Source organism: Aulonocara sp. 'chitande type north' Nkhata Bay, linkage group LG20, assembly GCF_057382095.1.
Source record: "Aulonocara sp. 'chitande type north' Nkhata Bay isolate Kocher_YH1m ecotype deep benthic linkage group LG20, A_spYH_male_GT1.1, whole genome shotgun sequence".
Classification (NCBI taxonomy): Eukaryota; Metazoa; Chordata; class Actinopteri; order Cichliformes; family Cichlidae; genus Aulonocara; species Aulonocara sp. 'chitande type north' Nkhata Bay.
Genome location: NC_141363.1, coordinates 2,274,296 through 2,293,744, shown reverse-complemented (window position 1 = coordinate 2,293,744; position 19,449 = coordinate 2,274,296). Strand labels below are relative to the sequence as shown.

The 19,449-nt window shown below is 40.7% G+C and overlaps 1 protein-coding gene across 4 annotated transcripts; it reads left to right on the top strand.

Moving 5' to 3' along the window:
- Positions 1 to 1,218: 1,218 nt before the first annotated feature.
- LOC147304793 (RNA-binding motif, single-stranded-interacting protein 2-like) lies at positions 1,219 to 19,449 on the top strand. 4 transcript variants are annotated; one of them, XM_086276525.1, is made up of 14 exons: positions 1,219 to 1,623; positions 7,918 to 8,099; positions 10,911 to 10,969; positions 12,004 to 12,095; positions 14,630 to 14,787; positions 15,030 to 15,109; positions 15,260 to 15,369; positions 15,478 to 15,524; positions 15,618 to 15,711; positions 15,871 to 15,921; positions 16,004 to 16,114; positions 16,267 to 16,347; positions 16,445 to 16,526; positions 16,607 to 19,449. In XM_086276525.1, the coding sequence occupies exons 1-13, from the start codon at positions 1,507 to 1,509 to the stop codon at positions 16,520 to 16,522; spliced, it is 1,260 nt and encodes a 419-aa protein (XP_086132651.1). In that variant the 5' UTR covers positions 1,219 to 1,506; the 3' UTR covers positions 16,523 to 16,526; positions 16,607 to 19,449. The 4 variants fall into 4 exon arrangements, with proteins under 4 accessions (XP_086132651.1, XP_086132653.1, XP_086132650.1 ...); XM_086276527.1 differs by having other exon boundaries at positions 1,220 to 1,578; XM_086276524.1 differs by having other exon boundaries at positions 1,220 to 1,623; positions 7,915 to 8,099.

The window sequence follows — 19,449 nt, the reverse complement described above, 5'->3', positions numbered from 1 at the left end:
TGGCAACTATTATATGCCAGGATCCTATACTGGCATATAATAGTGAGTATGGATTATAATGTACATAGTATGAGTATCTTACACATCAGTGAAGGTACCATGAATACCAAACATTAAACTGAGGTTTTGGAGCAAGTTGTTTTTCTCAGGGAAAGCCTTGCTTATTTCAGCAAGACAATGCTTAACCGTGCTTCTGTTCCAACAGCATGTCTCCACTGTGCAATAACCTGGTGTTTTATAGTAACCTGCTTACAGTTCAGACCTGTCACCCACTGAAAAGATCTGACACAGTAAGAAGTGACATTTCTGATGGACTCCCCTGAACTGTTTAGCAATTTATTTCAAGCAGAAAAGGAAAACGATTACACAGAAGTAAACATCATCTGCTGTACCATCTTGTTTTTCTACTATTGTCAGTTAAACAAAGTGTGTAAAGGTTTTGCAAATTCCTGCATCCTGTTCGGATTTATATTTTACACAGGATCCCAACTTTCTTGAATATGCAGCAGTGGTTCATAGAGCTGGTAGGTAATAGTTAGCCTTAAAGAGCTGCTGGCTGTTTGTTTACTGCACCTGTACATCTTGGTGTGGTGTTGAAGTTAGGGGGTAAAATTTCAAAAGAAAAACAGAAAAAGGGCCAGATAATAAGGCAAGGATGGGACAAGTGATTGTGTAAGACAACATATTTGATGTGTGGGCTTCATTTTCCTCAGATGACAAGGGTCAGCGTCTGTTAGTGAATTTGGCCTGGTGCTCTGAAAGGTTTGGAAATGCACTTGGCAAAAGTATAGAGAAAAGAAGGGATGGCTGAAAACGTTATTAGAGAGTCAATCTAGCTTTAATTATATAATTAAGGAGAATACTAATTAATGCTTCTCTTTCCATCTACATTGGCCTTAGGCAAAAACATTATCTCAACACGTCCCAGTTTTTTTCCCTTTTCTTTTTAAATCTCAGTAAGCTGCTGTATTTCAATGTCTACTTCCAACTCAGGAAATAGTAGCAGTGATCTGGTCCTCCTCATTTCATATGCACTAGAGGTACTTGACCCAGGGCTTGTGTATGGCTTGAGCAAAGAAAAAGCCAATAAAAAGTGTCTACTGTTAGGGAGATCACCTTATCTAAATCACCATTCCCATTCTTCAAAGTGCACTTTAAGCGCAGGCAGCTCTGCATTTCTTCTTCCTAATCATACTGGGTTGGGGGGATGACTTAAATGAGCACAACACTGGAAGTTAAAGCAAAAAAAAAAAAAAAAAGTCTGCTAGGTAGGTTATTTATCTCCCTGCCTAAAAGGTGTTATTATTTGGCGAGAAGGCACAACTGGAAGATGAAGTCAGTATAAATAAGCAAATAGCCCAGTGCTTTGAGCGGAGTACATGAGAGTGCTGGGAAACGCGGCTCCAATCACTACCGCTGTTCCTGGCTCAATTTCCCTGGCTGACGTCAGCTGACTGCCTTGGCTCTCTCCACTCTCCGCTCCTCCGGACACAGCGCCGAGTAAAAATGCTGCTCTCTGTGTCACCAAGGACAGGAATCAACCCTTACAACAGCTACAACGGCAAAAACACCAAGAAGGTAAATAACGACACCACCGGCCACTTCTATCGCGTCTTTCTCAAAGTAAGTCATTTTCCCCTCTCGATGCGGTGTTGTTCGAGCTCTGGCTCTCCAGTTAAAAGCTGCTCGGCTGTTTAAGCTGCAGTGTCCTTGAAAGTGGATCACAGGCGACGTTTAAACTCGCATACTTGCCATTGCGGTGTTCGTTTCCGGCTTTTTGCTTGTTCTTCTTTAAACTGTTACACATTAAAACGGGGCCCGTTACGTTGTTGTTCGTGAAATAGTAGCAGGCTACAGTTTGCTTTCGTTTGTTCTGATACGGCGTCTGCTCGCTTCCTATACCGAGCCTGCACACAGTACAGCTTATAAATGTGTTGTGGAGGCACGCTAGGCTCAGGATAAGCTAATAAAGACGAAGCATATTTGACTTTAATATGGATTCGCCGGGTTTTAATGTCATATATTCGGCTAAGTTCTCTTCTCATTGAATTAACCACAAGTTAGCAAAGTTTTTTTTCCCTCTTTCACGCGCACCAGCATGCCCCACCCCTTCTGTCTTACAAATGATTACTGATGGCACTATAAGGAAAGTTACTGAGCCCACGAAAGAAGTCTAGTGTAATCGATTTTTCTCTTTTTTTTCCAGTAAAATGACAAATAGTTTTTAAGATAAATGTTGATTATTTTGCATACTGAGATGAGTAATTGATGAGGTGACGTGCAACCACTTTTCTGTGCAGGCTGTATGGATTTTTCTTAATTAAAATTCTGGAACTCGCACATGTGTAAAGATTATATATAACGTTTGCAGTCACGGGGAAATGTTACTTAAGTCAACGATTTGAAGTTTTCGTTGTTTGTTTTTGCTCGTGATAGTGGCAGCATTTTTTAAAAACTAATATTTAACCCCAATTTTTGGATTTATAATGTTTGTTTTATAGGTATTTTGCATCACTATATATGTATATTATCTACATGGGCATATATAAAAATATGCCAACACGCTATAAAACGGCATTACGTGTGAAACAGCTGAAACGCTTCCCGTCTTTCCCTTCTTTTTCCTCGTCATTCTCTCTCCTGCCTCAAGAAGACTGGAAAGAATTCAGATTGCTCAGATTAATGATCTGGAATTCCTGGAATCCTGGATTCAGACATTGTGCTCACTTCTAGAGGTGCTTTGCAAACTGAAACCCTTTTTTTGCTGAAAGAAGACATGCACACACAGTTTTTTTTCACCCCTACACACACACCTTCACAAAGAAAGGGACTTGTAAATCCAGTGTCAAGTGGCAGCCCCTGGTCTGTGTCATTTACTACAAGAAACAGGGCGGAGAAAAGAGAGGGATTAAGAGACACCCCACCCACCCCCTCTTCCTCTGCTTTTGATTAACTCCCTGATCTTTTTTTTTTTTTACTTTCTCTCTTTTAGCCTTACAGGCTGTCTAAGTGTTAAGATGAACCCAGGTTTTAGTCAGGAAGAGAAGAGCAAATAGGTCTCACCTTCGAGCCGCAGGACATCAGGGGTTTCCTTATGTGGTTCTTTCCACCTTGCTGTTTTTCTCAGTCTTTTTTTTTTTTCGCTTGAAGCAACAGAAATTTAATATAAAAAGATTGCATCTGTAATACTAAAATCGTTTCCACTGCCCCTAAGGTTTCTTTAACCTAGGAGGTAGGATGGATCTATCTTTCTGTGATACAATATATCATCAATTTATAAAAGATGCTGTTGTTGCGTAGTGCAAACATGATCGACTTTGTGATGCTAGTAGTTTGTGCATAGATCGAAGGCTACTGTATGGTAATAGAAATAAGCAAATATGCATTTAATGTTAAGCAAAATGAATTTTTGCTTGTACAGTTTAATTCATCTGGGATTTTTATAGGCTACTGTGTTCTTATCTTGTGATTAATATGAACTTAAATCAAACAAAAGAACTAAATGTGGTGTCTGACCGATGTTGCATTTTGTTTTAACATGCTCTGTATCAACAGATTTAGCATTAAAGCGTCTTACAGTGAGACTCATACAGTTAAAAGCATGCGTTCTGCCTCATTTAGCACTCATTGTTCTTGCTTGGGTGAAAAAGTCCTTGAGTCACCTGCTCTCCCTACAGGAATCACCTGTGCTCCCTCCAACTGTAATCACCTCATCGGTCTTTAGCTGCTCTCTGCAACATGGTGTAGTCCCCCCCCCCCCCCCCCCCCCCGCCTTTTTTTTTTTTTTGTAGTTATGCTGCTTGCACAGCTGTGGTGACAACACACAGCGCTGATTTATCTTTCTTAGGCTGTAAAGAGATAATCGTATAGTAACCGGGAAGTGGGGACTGCATAGGGAAGCAACGGAGCATCAGTTGTTCATAGGCAGATAGCATTGATTAGTTAATATATAGTGAAAATAATTAAATAACATCCTCATGCATTTTTCATTCAATGTGCGTGTGTATGAATGAATGAATATATATATATATATATATATATATATATATATATATATATATATATATATATATATAAATAAACATTACCTCATGATCAACATTTCAAGGACGTGAATTGCACCGAACGGTGGCGTCTCTGGGAATGTAGTTCAGTTTAAAGAACTTTAATCTTGAACCCATGGTCCTCGTTACTCCTTGTATTGATGTGCTGCAGAGGAATGTAAAGAATGCTGACACTGTTATGGATATAAGGAGCAGTGTAAACAGATACTGTATGTCAGCGGTTGTGGATTGACAAATAACATGCTTGCAGCTGGGAAATCAGTGGTATGCAAGGAAGTCAGGTTTTGTGCAATGATTAACTGAGAAGAAATGTAGCCTGTAAAATGAGATTTTTAATTCCTAATCATTTAAATTAAAGGTATTTGTCACAGGCTACCCTTTGCATGCATATTTTCATGTGTTTGCACCATTACATTGGAAATTACCTTACATGGGTGGCAAAACACCTGGAGCGGGACTGGGGCAGATGGGGAGTAGGTGTGGAGCTGACTCACTGCCATCCTCTTTTCAGATGGAGCCTAGCAGAGCGCTCTTAATGAGACACTACCTTCTGACTGGAGAGCACATGAGAGGGATTAGCACTTTCCGCTAACAAGCTCAGATCCCAATTAGTAAGGCTTCGCTTGCCAGAATCGGGCCCGGGCTCGGTCTCCCGTCGGATCCTGTCTCCCCAAGCCTTTGCAGGTGCATCCCTCCTGACAGCCTGTGCAGGCCGCTTATCATGAAGGCGAGGGAAAGCACCAGAAAAGACTGTGATTGTGGAAAAACAAACAGTGTACTGATGCTAAAGAAGAGAGGGAGATTAGAGAAGCAGGATAAGATGAATGGGGTCTGTGGTTTTCTCAGCTCGAATAAAAAGATAGCTTTCAAGTTCGGAAGGATGACTCCATATCGGTTTGGAAATCATAAGGCAGCTGAGTAGTGGGGAAGCATAAAAGTTTGCACATAAATCACTATATAAAGCAAGGTTTGTACTAGGAGAAACTCCATATCCTTTCATTTATTTTATATGCCTGTAGCCTGTTGTTAGCTTGACTAAAGATTTGGTTTTGATATTCATCTAGTTTGTTCAGAGGTTTCTATAAATATAGTTTAAATAAAGGCTCCACGGACAGGAAACATCTTTAAGTCTCTAATGCTGTAAAAATTCAAACTCTATATAATCAAGTTCATGTACAATGCTGTACCATTAGCCACTTACATAATGTGTCTCTGATCCTTAATAGTGTGTCATTACAGTGTAAACAAAACACAACAGAGGCCCTCCAGCCTTTCTTTCACAGCTTGGAAACCCTTTGGTTTGAATTCATGTTACATTAAAAAAATTGCTGAAATACAGAAATGGCACCAAACTAAATTTTGATATCTCCATCTTGCTTCCTGTTCCTTGTTTCCTGCTTTAAACAGCAATATTTCTGTGTTGGCTGGCATGTGACCAGTCCTAAATGTAGTGCACCCCTATTAGTCCTGTCACTGTGGTTTGTTGAAGCAGCCATTGATTGTCTGTTTTTCTGCTCTTCTTGCCCATGTGTGTAAGACTGTCTCAGTATTTCTGGGCTGGTACAGTTTACTCAAAGCTGAATTTTGAACTCCTACAAATGTAGGGATCTAACAGTTATGAAACTGAGATCTGCATACCGCAGTGTTGTCTTCCTGTATGGTAATGTTGAGCGTGGTGGTTAGCTAAGCATGTTTGTCTGGTGAAAGCTGTACGGATTCAAGATCGTTCAGGTAATGGCTAAATTCGAAGTGCATCGGAATGACAGAGTTTATGTTTGTCATCATGGGTGTGCATTAAAAATATTTTTCACTTACATCTTCAATAGATGTGCATTCATTCATTTTTTTTTTTTTTTAAACCACTGTTAAAGGTTTGGAGAGATATTAGTTGGTTGTTGAACGTTACCCTTGGTATTTAAGAAGGAAGGGAAGAAGACATGGGTCATAATTAGGCTGATTCCAGCTGTCTTTCTTCCTTTCTGTTAATAAGCCGATGGCCTGAGGGTGACCTTGTGAGGTCCAACAAGCCATTGGTGCAGGAAGATCAATCCCTTTATTGTAAAGATGCCGCATATAGCTAAAGTCTTACTTTGAGTTGGATACAAGGCCTAATCGATCCAATACATCCATCACATTCCTTCTTATTGCAGGATTGGGATCTCTGCTGCTGTCGGATGACAGAACTTTCTGATATTTAAACATGCCTGCTGTTAGGCAAGGGTTAATACACATGGCTTGTGTGTTGTTGCTTGGTAATGGATTAAAACTATATTTTGTGACTCACCCACCGCTACAAGCCACCCCATTGTTCTCTGTGGTTTGACCTTCTGACCTCAGTTAATCAAACTGTTCCTCCTCCTCCAGCAGTAAGGGGGGACGCAACACCAAGGCCAAGCGTAGCTGGCGTTTGGATACATTTTACTTCACTTCCCTACTAATTTAATTTGGTTGGCACAAGATGGGATCAGCTGGAGTAGCACTGTATACAGCTGTCATTCTTTGTTTGCTATCTGGCCACCGACAACACTCTGGGCATTCAAAAAAGTCATGTGTCAGTTAAATGAGTCCGCTGTGGTCTTAGAAGTTGCTTGTATAATGTTTGTTTGTTTGAAACCACTTTGCTGCTGATGGGAAGCTTAAGTATGTTTTCAGAAATGTATGCAATCACCCATTTCTGCTTAATAGAAAGCTTTAGTTTTAGCAGGTTTTTGTCAATATCCACCTAAAAGGAATGCTTTATAAAACTTCCTGAAAGAGTCTGTAATAGTATCATTCTGAGTGAACAAAGTTTGCTTCATCAAAACAGCAAAAAAAAAAAAAAAAAAAATAGGGTGTCTTTTTAAGCTTTTCAGCTTTGCTTCTGTATATAGTTTCATTTTTAAACCAAGTTCTGTAGTTTTGGAGAGGTCTCTGTAGGTCCTCAAGGATTTTGATGATGGATGTTGTGCATGTAAACTCCCTTTTTTAGCTGTCATTGTTCTCCAATGCACCTGTCTAGCAGCAGTCTTCTGCTAAATGAAAGGTGCTTCTGTAAAAAGTACGCAGGAAAGCAATTAAAGAATTAATGTACACAAAGTTAAGCCATTCAGTCTGATTGGCTAACTGTGGACTTTTCCACTGTTCGCTGGAGAAAGTCCTCTTTTCCATCTGTTTTTAGCAATCTTCCCAACACGAGTTGTGTGCCATCTGTGAATCCTGTGCTCTTGCGTTGATGGTTTGTAGAGATGCCTGTAGAGTTGGATCTGCACAAAGACATACTCATGCCAACCTGTCCATTCTGTTGTTCTATGGCAGCCACAGCACAGTGTGCTGAGAGGAGGCACTGGCTAGCTTTTAGAACTCGTGAACTAGCTTTAGATGCTTGTTTTGATGGAGGTTAAAAAGTCAGTTCACCAAAACGTACATGAAAATATGCAATGTACAAATAAAAACAGGCATTTTAAGATGTCTCCATATTAATTTTGCATATCCTAGTAAATGTGGCTGATTGACTGAATCTTTGTATATGAATGCAATCTGACTTTTATTATTTAGTATTTCTGTTTTTTGCAAATACTACAATGGTACATACTATTTCTTCTCATATTTTGCTTCATATAAATAGTATAAATTGTGTAATCGTAATACTTGTTATATCTTATATTTCTGTTTTTCCCTCACAGTGACCTGTTATAATATTTATCTGACTGGCCTGACCTGTCCAGCCAGATTAAGCATTAAATTGATGCTGATATCTTGTCTGTGTCTCTCTAGCCTCAACTGGTTGTTTTTTTTATTTCCAGTTAATGACTGCATCCATGCGTACATCCAATTTCATGTACCTAAAAAGAGCCCTCTGTTTCCTCCACAGCAGACATATGTGTCCCCGTCCAATCATCAGATGGCTCCCCCAAGCCCCAACAGCAACACCACCACAATTAGCAATGGCAGCAGTAACAGCAGCAGCGGGGGAGAGCAGCTGAGCAAAACCAACCTTTATATCCGTGGCCTCCACCCAGGAACCACAGACCAGGATCTGGTCAAACTCTGTCAGCCGTAAGTCACCTAAAACACATTTACTTCAGCGTGCACTTACACCCAATAAATTTCTCTGGCTGTCTGAGGAAGCATGAACCCGGCTAGAGCAGACTAGATTATAATGGGTGATGGCTGGTCGGCTGCAAGGATGAAAGGCTTGCATCTCTACTTTTGGCAAATAAAGAAGATGTATAGTTTCTATACAACTTAAGTGCACAGGAACACTAAACCATACCATATTTGGTATTTATGTAATGTACAAGAGGGCCACATTTATCCATGCATTTTTTTTTAACACATCATGTAGTGGCTTTTTGGAAAAACTAACAATCACTGGGGCTGCAAACTGAGACCTTTCAGCCTGACATAGCTGAGCACAGACTTTCCAACAACTAGGTACAGAATGTTTAGTCTCACTCTCTCATGCTAATTCATTCTGTCTCTTCGTGCTCATTCATACACTTTTAATCTATGATTATTTTTTCTCTTATGTTTTAGTCATGATACAGTATGACAGTGAGCCCTGTCATCCAGATACAGCGTCACTTCTGCACTATAAATATCATGCCATGTTGCTCATCAGTGTGGCTGTGAGTCTTCGAGAACTTTGTTGTGGACAGCATGTAGTCAGACATCAAACAGCAGCAGCATCCAATCCATCTGATATGTTTGTTAGGCCTTCAGTGGAAGACATCAAAACATGCAGGGCTGAGATGAATGATCTGCTCTTAGTTAATTGAATTATGGAGCCTGGTGATGAGAACCAGAAGAGCAGAGGAGCGTAGTGGGAGAAAAGGAGGGAAAAGAGGGCTAGAGAGATTGAACGAGGGAGGGTGAGGCCTGCTATTTTACAGCTGTCTGGAAGCTATGGCTCACATGAGGCAGCCCAACCCTACAGGAAACGGCAAGCCCAGGGGAAAGGGAAAGACAAACAAGGGCAATGGTAGTGGGGGGGTCAGAGGGGGAGGAGTGAGTGGAGTTCAGGGTTTGTGTGTCAGGTGGTGTTCTGTGGGGGTAGTTCTCATATTTCTGCTTTTACGGAGCAGATAAAAATCACTGCATGAAATGTGCCTTTTAGCAGAGCACATTAAGGCTGATGTAATTTTCAGTTAAACTAGAATGAAAGAGGATATTGTGTCCAATAATAGTTAAAGGGGTAACGGCTTGTAGATGAGGATGTAAAGCAGCAGGAAGACTACTCATGTAGGGACTCTGACTTACTTTGCTCTAGTTGGAACCGTAAATCTGCGTATACTTTGAGGACGCAGCACTTCCAGAGCTCCCCTCCCCCACACTGAGAGTTGTTGCATGCAAGCTCTGTGATGTACTGTGTACCAAGTGAGGGATGAGAGACGGGGATGGGATTGGGGGTTGGCTCTCCATTGGCCACCGGGCCCAGCATTTGTCTCCGGGTGCCTTGCTGCCGCTCTGGTTATGCAGCAAGTGTGCAGCATGAAGAGCTCATAACTTAAATGCTAGTTGTTGTGAGAATAAGCAGGCTGATGGCACTGCCATAGTGTATATGCAAATGTAGGAACACAATGCTGGCATATCCATCCAGTCAAGTGAGTGGCATTTTGTCACTTGGAGTCAGAAATGCATTGTGAAATTGCGGTTTTGCATATGAGGGCAAATGGCCCTCCAGCTTATACACACTGGATGGGATTGCAGAAAATAGACCAAATGAATGACTGTAACATGAAATATCTCTGTTATAGTAGATAAAATATCAAAAATGTGTGATTGTCAACACAGCCCAACATGCTCTCGTGCATGTTATAAGGACAAGGAAAACCCAAAGAACAAGCCCACATCAGCATTCAGGTTGGGATTTGCTTGCAAGGTAGAAAAGTGTTTGGGTTTTTTCCCCCTTACAGTCCTCAGAGTTTGGCACAATCAAACAGAATAATCAGATGAAGTTCTGTAATGTGAATTTATGACTGTTTGATCTTCTTGTCCTACATCCTACACAGATGACCTTAAGCCATTTAAAAAAAGTGGGGGAAATGCTTCCAGGCTTGTGTTTTTATTTTTATTTTTTTGTTTGTTTTAAATGTGTTTTATAAAAAAAAAGAATATGTTAGACTGTCACATTACAGCTAACAGGTCATCAGCTAATCCTTACTTACAAAAGTCAAATTATTTATGAAATTGATTTCTCAGAGTGAGGCAGTGGTGCTGTGCCACTAGATGCAAGTTGAATTATATTTCAGGGGGCACTAAGACCCAGTGGAGGGTTAAAGGCTGTCTAGAGAGAAGCTGGTTAGTAGAATGAGAGTGTGGCTGGGAGCCAGTATTGGACAGGACAGCCAAGGAGAGGCATATCAGATTACACTGCATGCACATGCCTGGAGAGATGGGGATTGATAGACCCTGCTGCACAGAACCATTCGCCCAAGTCGAACACTATCCTATGTATTTGCAGTGTCTACGGCTAGGTGGGGCGTGGGGTGTGGGTAGTTAATGTAGAATTTTCATATTTACGGTGAATTATGATGCAATCTCTGAAAAAATTGATGGGGGGATTCATATCTACCAGTTTGCCACTGCATGTTGGATTTCCCTGGAGATATGATCCCTATTGACATTTGTGTGTGAGCTAGAATGAATAAGATATGGTAAATCTATAGTCCTCCTAGAATGCAGAAGCCCACGGGACAGTATCATTTTTTTCTAACTGAATTTGCCCTGCCTTGGATTTGTTATCAGATGAGGTGATTGTGTAACTTTATTGAAATCTTTAGATGATTTACAATTTAGTCATCAAGAGTATTACATCTATACACAGTGGAAGGACTACCTCTGAGTGCAAACCTCACTGTTTTTCAGGTATGGGAAAATTGTGTCCACGAAGGCCATCTTGGACAAGACTACCAACAAATGCAAAGGTGAGGGTTTGTTGTTGTTGTTGTTGTTGTTGTTGTTGTTGTTGTTGTTGTTTTAATTAAATGAAAAAACACAGCTGTTCCATGCTCATCCATAATATTTGTTGAAATGTGGCCTTTTAGTTCACTAACGCCTCTTCTAGTCAGCTGATCATTGTGTAGCATATCAAGTGGTAAAATTACACCACAAATATGAAACTAGTTTCTCATCATGGTTTTTGCTGAAATACCTCATTTTATTTAGGTGGGATACTTTCTTGATAGAATGTGGGGGAGGCAGCACAACTGGTCCCTATTTGGTCTCCATAGGTTCACTGTCAGATCTGACTGTATCACACATTTGCATCCTGCCTTGCGTCACAGTTTTGCTTCTGTTGTTTTTTTTTAAAACATGGTCCAGGCTTGCTTGCATGTGTGAAAATGCTCATAGTTACACATCGCTGCACAGAAAATGAATAAAAAACATAACCAATACGAACATGTTAGAGGGAATGGAGTTTCTGTAAAAATCCAGCAGAGAAGGAGAGGACTACTCTGAGCCCACAGCACCGTCAACCTTGGACTGGGCGAATGGGCTTGCGTGTAAATAAGAGACCGTGATCAGATGATCCGAGATGCCAAAGTTCAGAAATCTATAAAAGAGCAAGATCATGTGGGGTCTGGTGTCTGATAGTTTATAGAAATCACTCCTTTACTTCATGGGAAGCCAAAAAAAAAAATGTTGGTGCGATGTGAAATCTATGGCTGGTATCGGTAATGTGCAAGGTTACAGCATACTGCTGATAAAGTCAATAAAGCTGTTTGACAAGTGCATGAAGCCGTCAGCTTCACACTGTACCTACTGAGTAGGTGTGTGTTTATTTTTTTTTTAATATGGGCAGCGTCCTCCATCTGTCCCCCAGAGGGACGCACATTCCAGTCCTAGCCAGCTGTCTCTTCAGATTCATACACTGTTACCACGAGTACCTCATGAGTTCAAACTGTGCACCTCTCCTGCAGTATGCACATCTCACTGTCATATATTTTGTTCCCTGCAGGCTATGGCTTTGTCGACTTTGATAGCCCAGCCTCTGCTCAGAAGGCAGTGACGGCACTGAAGGCTGGCGGAGTGCAGGCTCAGATGGCCAAGGTGAGAACTCAGCTTGAGGTATCAAAATTCGGTGGGTTAATTTATAACTGCTTGGTGTAAGTTTAATTTAGCCTGAAAGAGCACTTTATCAGTGTCTCAGCAAAAATGTTGAATAATGATTTGATTCATTAATTTCACATTAAATGTTGACTCATTAATCATAGAGGGAAAAGGTTGCTCCTTGGATTTTTCTACCTCTTAAGAAATAACAGATCTCTCTTGCTGTTTCTAGCGCCCCATTCTTTAAAAAAATAGATTTTTGATTTTATTTATCACGAGATATTCCTTTATGCTTAAATCCGCTTTTTTCATACATAAAATCGCTGGCTTCATCAGTCTGCATTATGTTGTTCAGAAACGGTCATTCTTATGTTAATTTTCCCTGCAGCTTCATCCAGACGGGGCCTCTGGTAATGCTGGAGCATATGTCATGTGCTTGACATTTGACTGTATATCAAGTGACTTAGTTAGTGTCAGATTTTTGTTACTAGTTTATGTAACAGAGAGAATGAAAGGGTTGCAGGGATTTTTAAACCAGAGAATCATCCAAACACCAATTACTAAACGGGGAGAGAGAAAAAATCATCTGCCCTGTTTTGGTGAGGATGTTCTTACCTCAGGCTTTTTGAGTTCAGCATGTTGCACAGCTTCAATGCAACATTGCTCATATGATTAAAAGGCGGCATTTGGAAACTTAAACATAAATCACCTACATGTTTAAATAACATCAGCAATGTTACAACTTCTGCAGAAAAGTAACCAGGGTGCTGTTCAGAGGTGAAGCCAGCACCCTGCAGCGCTGTCACAATAATAGTGCACTATAAGACTATTTCTGTGCACAAAGAGTCCACGGATGCTTACATGTATGTATGTGTTTATAGTGGTGATGGTGTTTGGAGAGCACGTCCCAGAGCCTGCTCTTTGAGCTCCCTGCACAAAGGACCTGTCTGTTCTCCCTAGTGGCATCTGACTCAGTGTCTGAGCAGTTCCCCAGTCAGCAGGGCACAGTGCCCAGCCACCCGCCCTGTCACACGCACGCCCACAGACACACAGAGCCCACTTGACAATCGCACACGCACTTCAGCAGCCTTGCCTCAACCGGATTATGACACGCTCTCACGGACTCGCACACCACCGGCGCCCTGGGAAAGCTGATCTCTCGTTAAGCTGGATCACTGACATTCATATGGCTTCTTGCTCGCAAAATAACTTGATTTCAGTCACCCTTTCAGCCCGGCTTTACAACAAGACTTGTGTGTTTGCGTCAGAATTCTCTCTGACTCACTGTGACTCATTCACAGATGAAATCCACAACTGGGGCTTCTCTGCTGCTCGCTCTCATGGGTTCAAGCCTCATTGCTAGTGTACACTGCGGGGAGGGAGGGAGGTGAAGGAGAAATCACCTTCATCGCAGGTCGCAGCGATTACACATGCATTATTCATGGAATGGAAATTAACTCGCGCTGCATTTACAGGTTTTTAATCACATCTGCACTCTGAGATAATGAATATGCATAATGGTTAGAGGGCGATACAGATACCGTCGGTCACATTAAATTTGTTTTAAGCAGGGCACAAAGGAAATTGGAAGGGGAGGAGCCTACAAAACAGTTCAAGTTGCTTAGAGTGAAACTTTCTTTCAGCATGTTTTCTAATCATTTTAAATTCAGATTTGGAAGCGCTGCATATTTTCTCTGGTTTATAAAAGCCGACAGAGCCAGCATCTGTGCCTGCATTCAAGGTCAGGATTACCACATGAATATAGCTGCCTGAATGCAAGCAGTGCATTAGTAACATGATCGAGGAAACGGAACGACCACGTTTTTGGTAGCACAATTCGTGAGATGTTCTCCAGATTGTTCCCGAAGGTCTTTGTCCAAAATGTCACTGCTCTCTCTCTCTCCACCAAGCGAGAGAAAGGGAGAGCACGTAATCGCTTTAGATCATCCAGGGATGGCAAGCCATATGAAATGTAATTATGCTTTGATATCGCAGTGGCTGAATCGCCTGCTTTCATCCTCTTAAGGTCCTGGCTCTGAACAATGACCCCCTTTTTTAACCCTTTGGAAATAAAATATAAGTGATGGAAAATAAGAGAAGAGTGTAATGAAGATCTGTGCAGATTACATTTGTAATAGTGAGCTATAGAAATAGAACTGAAAATTTCACTTGACTTAAAATGAGTTGAGCTGAAATCCAGCCAGAACTTTGTTCACCGTCTCTTTTCTCTCCAGACCTCACGGTCCACGTCTCACGGGTCCAAAATGAAATCTGACTTCAGCTTCAGACCTTCTACCTTTTCTTGCTGCTTCTTTTTTTTTTTTTTTTTTTTTTCTCATGTCCTCTGCCTCACATCCTCCAAATATCAGTCATCTCACACACTTCCTGTTCAAAGGTTATGTAAATTTCCCAAATGTTTGCTGGCGGCTGTATTTTCTTGGAACGCTTCTATGGTCATGCCTCAGCTGTTGTTCTGTCACAAGGAAACCAAGAGCCCCAAATCATTCACCTCCCTCTGGCCTCTCTGTGGTTAGCAACAGGAACAAGACCCCACCAACCTGTACATCTCTAACTTGCCGCCGTCAATGGACGAGCAGGAGCTGGAGAACATGCTGAAGCCCTTCAGTCAGGCCATTTCCACACGCATCCTCCGTGACGCCAATGGAACCAGTCGAGGAGTGGGCTTTGCCAGGTACACGCTGTTGTAGGACAGCTGGCTGAAGTTGACTAGTTGTGCTGTAACCTTGTGTGTATTTAAGAAAATCTCAAGTCCAATGGGAGTACTAAAGTTCAAAGCAACTTTTTTAGTATAATGTTGGGTGAGTGGGCCCTCTGGTGGTCATTGTAGGTAGAAACCTTTCAAGCAGAAACTGTCATTCAAAGAAGTGATGGATTGGTTCTCTAGTTTTATTAAGCACAAAATATGTCCCTTAGGATGGAGTCGACAGAAAAATGTGAGGCCATCATCCAGCATTTCAATGGGAAATATATCAAGACTCCACCTGGAGTTCAAGGTGAGTTTTCTGGAGGTTTTTTTTTTGTTTTGTTTTTAAATTTGAGGCTGAGTAGACTGTCTTTATTTATTCAGCATCAAGACAACAGTCTTATTAAAACGGTTTTAGAAAACTGAGTGTTATCTCCTGTTTGGAAAACCTCTGGTTCAGCACCGTCAGAACCCTTGCTGTGTAAATTTGCTGATGGAGGCCAGAAGAAGCGCCAGAGCCAGGGGAAATATCTGCAGAACGGTCGGCCCTGGACAAGAGATGGAGAGACTGTGAGCTTTGTTTTTTTTAGTTTATTTTTTTATGCCTGTAAGGGGGGGATCCAAACACCTCATGTTTCTCCCTCATAATGACATTGCTCTTTTGTTTTCTTCCTCCAGGGAGGAATGACCCTCACCTATGACCCAACCACAGCCTTACAGAATGGGTCAGTATGCTGGCTCATACTAATCTCTTGTATAGCCCCAAGGAGTGGTGGTCTAAGCTGTGGTCACTAAGAAATCTGTGCCTCTTTCTGCAGGTTTTACTCCTCTCCCTATAGCATTACCCCCAATCGGATGATTGGACCAACCTCCCTTTCCCCATATATGCATCCACCTGTGTCCACCTATCAGGTACTGGGGTTGTTGTGTTTTCAATTTTATAGCTTTTTGGTTTGAAATTTTTTTTTTAATATTTCAGCCATATTTTCTTCTTTATTTTCTGCAACTATTTTGTAATGTTTCTGCACGTGTGTTTTTATATTAACTGACACGTCTTCGATTTTCTTGCAGGTACACAACCCGTCCTGGCTACATCACCAGTCATACATAATGCCACCCACAGTGAGTATCCGGCAGTTTATTTGTTTTTATTTCTCTCAAGACCCTTTTAATTTAGCTTTGATTCTTGATGTTCCCCCCATAGGGAGCTGTCCTGACACCTGGGATGGACCACACCATGTCCATCCAGCCAGCATCAATGATGGGGCCTCTAACACAGCAGCTCAGTCACCTCTCTATGGGCAGCAGTGGTACAGTAAGTACAGTGCACAGTATCTGGCTATGAGAAAGGCCAGGGTAAGAATTGTGTGGTTTGTGCCTTTTGAGTTTCAGCTTCTTTTTTGTATTTGAATTCTTCTCCGGGTGCAGATTCACACAGCTAATGAACTTATTTCCATTCTCTTCCAGTATATGCCTGCAAACACATCTATGCAGGGGACCTACATACCCCAGTACACCCAAGTGCCTGCCACCAACATCTCAGTTGAGGTACTGCCCTCCACCTCTCGCCTCCCTTTGGAAACATTTACCCCTCAAACTTTTACATAACTGCAGATTAATTAAATATTTGGTGCTTCTTTCTCAGGAAAGTGCCGTCCAACAACCTGTTGCCATAGAGACACCAACAGAGCATGCAACCTACTCTTACCAGCATAACAAGTAAAGAGGTGGGTTTTGACTGATTCCCCCAAGTGACTGTGTGTGCGTGCGTGCGTTCTAATTGGCTGATCTTGTCACCCTGCGTTAGATCTTCATCTGGGGCCCGACTGACTCTTGAGGGGTCCCAAGAGCTGAGATTCCCTGTGTGAAGAACTAGACACTCCAGGAACACAAACTGTTCCACACAAAGGACAAAAACAAAGATATTTTCTATGAACTCAGATTTTAAAACAAACTCTTTTACTTCAGACAAGCAAAGCTGGAGGACAGCAGACGGTGGGGAAATGGAAGAATGGAACAATGAGCATCTATTTTGATAACGGTCAAGAAAAGTTCAAAAAGCTGTTAAATGTGTCGTGTATGACCATTGATCATATTCTTTTTTTCTCTCTTCAAAACACTACTCCGGGGAGCAAGGATGAAACCAGGAAAAGAACATTTCAACACCATGTTTTAGGTCATGTTCTGCTTTTGTAAGATATGCAGTTTTTGTTTTTTTACATTTTTCTCCTTTTTGACTGATGCTTTCAGACTTGAACCTGCCTTTTTGTAAATAGTTCTTTGGTTATTTTTTTGTGTGTTTCTAGCCTCGTCCAATTGATTGATTGGTGCAAATATTCGGAAGCAGAAAAACTGAAGTCCTTTTTAGAAAAAGCTGATGTTGTAAGACTGATATGGTGCTGACATTGATTAGCTTCTTTCTCTCACAAAGGCAGCAAGTTTGTCAGGTATGAAACCTTACCTGAAGCAGTCTCACTTAAGTTTTTTGGCACTTAAATTTATTTAAAAGAAAAAAAAAGTTTAGTTCCAACAATCTCAACAAAGCTGCAGACAATCAGAAGATTACACAGAAGAGAACATTTTAAGCTGATGTTCGTTGCCGAAATATTTCAGAGCGGACTACTTTAAAAGAGATGAATAGATTTAAAGCATTCCAGTTGTTGTTGTTACCCGAGAGTTTTAAATATTGATTCACTTTGAGCTGCTTCACGTGATGAAATCCAAAGTTGTTTAACAGGGATCACATCTCACTCAGAGCTGCCTGTAAATAGATTGAAATGTATTCACACTTTCGCTCGACTTCCTTGATACATGTGATGTAATGTGTCAGTGCCCCTCCCTTTTTTCTTTTTTTTTTTGTTTAAGTAAACAAGGATGCAGATTCTTCCCTGAATCCCCCAAAAAATCAGATTTTCTGAAGCGGGAATGAAATGTTGTTATTAAAGTATAAAGATGTAATTACACAGACATGGAGATTAACTGGTGACGCATGAATCTGTCCTGTTATATCTGCAGAAAACACTACTTAGGTGATTCATAACGGCCAGGCTATGGCTTTGAAACTGGCCATTGCTGTGTGTTTGCAATCTTCTTCTGCATTTCTGGTTTTTACCGTCATGTTTTTTGTTCTTAAACATTATTTAAAGGTTTCATTTTTTTTAATTCAGTTTCAAAACTTTTAAGATTGATCTTATTTTTCAAAGAAGCTTTGATTTTTATTTTTGATAGTGTGTTGTGTGCTTCATAGTGAGAAATAGAGGTTTTCACTTTTTTCTTTGTGTTTTGCGTACTTGCTTTGTTGTGGTTTCAGTGTTGATGTCAAAGAGGCTTTAATATTTCAGTTCTGTCAGTGTCACCAGTGTTGGCACTTTTAGACATAACTTCTCATGATGGATGAAGCATGTATGCTAGGTTCAGATGCATTGTTACAGAGTTGCACTGCATGCAGTCGGTGTAAGAGCAATTTATGTTGAAAACCTTGACTTACCTCATCCTGCCAGAGCAATGTAGATTCAGTTTGTGTTCAATGTTCACAGGCAATAGCCAACTACAGTAGGTCTCATGGCTGATCACAGCTGGTACTGTGTCCACATCCTTTAACTCTTCCGTCCAATGTTTGGAAAACATGCCCCAAGGTCTGTTGATCTATGCAATTAATTTATTGTCCTTATAAATGCAATACTACGAATATCCAAGAGACACCTCGTGTTGCGACAGTGGATCACCTCACAGTGACTTTATATTCTGGCTGACGTGGCTTTTCTCTTTTCATTTTAAATAATTTGTTTTGGTTTTTGTGACACATTTGTCTATGGTTCATTAATTGCAAGCAGAATTGCAACATCAAAAGGGAACTTTTTCATACCAAAACGCGGTTGTTTTAATATGACTGTAGGAAAAGTAAGAACTCCTAAAATAAATAAATATGGCAGATTTTTTTTTTCTCTCTCCATGTGTTTTGAAGGCACATTGCCACTTTTTGGTTAGTTTAGTTTAAACACAGGCACCATAGCATTGTTTTCATCATTCCGCTCATTTTCCACTTTTACGGTTTGGATAAATATCGTCCCATCTCGTTCTTTCTTAGCTGTTACTTGTTTTCCTCTTTAACTACAAAACCTTTTATTTCCAGGTGACAAATAAACCTCACAGAAATGCCTTAGATTTCACTGGAAGGGAGTGTGAAGTGCTAGCTGTGTTGGGCTTTATCTCTGACTGGAATTGTTTTCATGCACTGCAAACTGTTGAAGTTTTTCTTTTTTTAAACTCCTTGAGATACTAGATCTATGAAGCAAAGAAATGTTTAAATGCTGATTCACTGTTGTGTGTTTACCATTCCACGATTTTAATCCAAATATATTGAAGACAAAGAAATGAATTGTGGCTTATTGCTGCTAATTTTTAAATTATTTCATCTGAAGGTCATTTAATATATCAAGTCAAAAATGGGGTCAGTTTTGTAACCATGTCCATGAATTTGTCTGTTTATTGTGCGCATCAACCTCTCCGTAAGTGTTTGTGCCATGATGCAGGGCTTTTTGTTTTTTTCCTTCATAGAGAAGAAATCCCTTCAGTTTTTAAACTTTCATCCTGGTTTGATTTTTGAACTTGCCATTTTTTTTTTTTTTTTTAAATAAAATTTTTTTTTTT

Bases quoted from the DNA above. Each gene is read 5' to 3' on its own strand.
- LOC147304793 (XM_086276524.1), top strand. From the start codon at position 1,507: ATGCTGCTCTCTGTGTCACCAAGGACAGGAATCAACCCTTACAACAGC. The intron at 1,624-7,914 runs GTAAGTCATTTT...TTTCCTCCACAG, and splicing joins TCTATCGCGTCTTTCTCAAA to CAGACATATGTGTCCCCGTC. The intron at 16,115-16,266 runs GTAAGTACAGTG...ATTCTCTTCCAG, and splicing joins CTATGGGCAGCAGTGGTACA to TATATGCCTGCAAACACATC.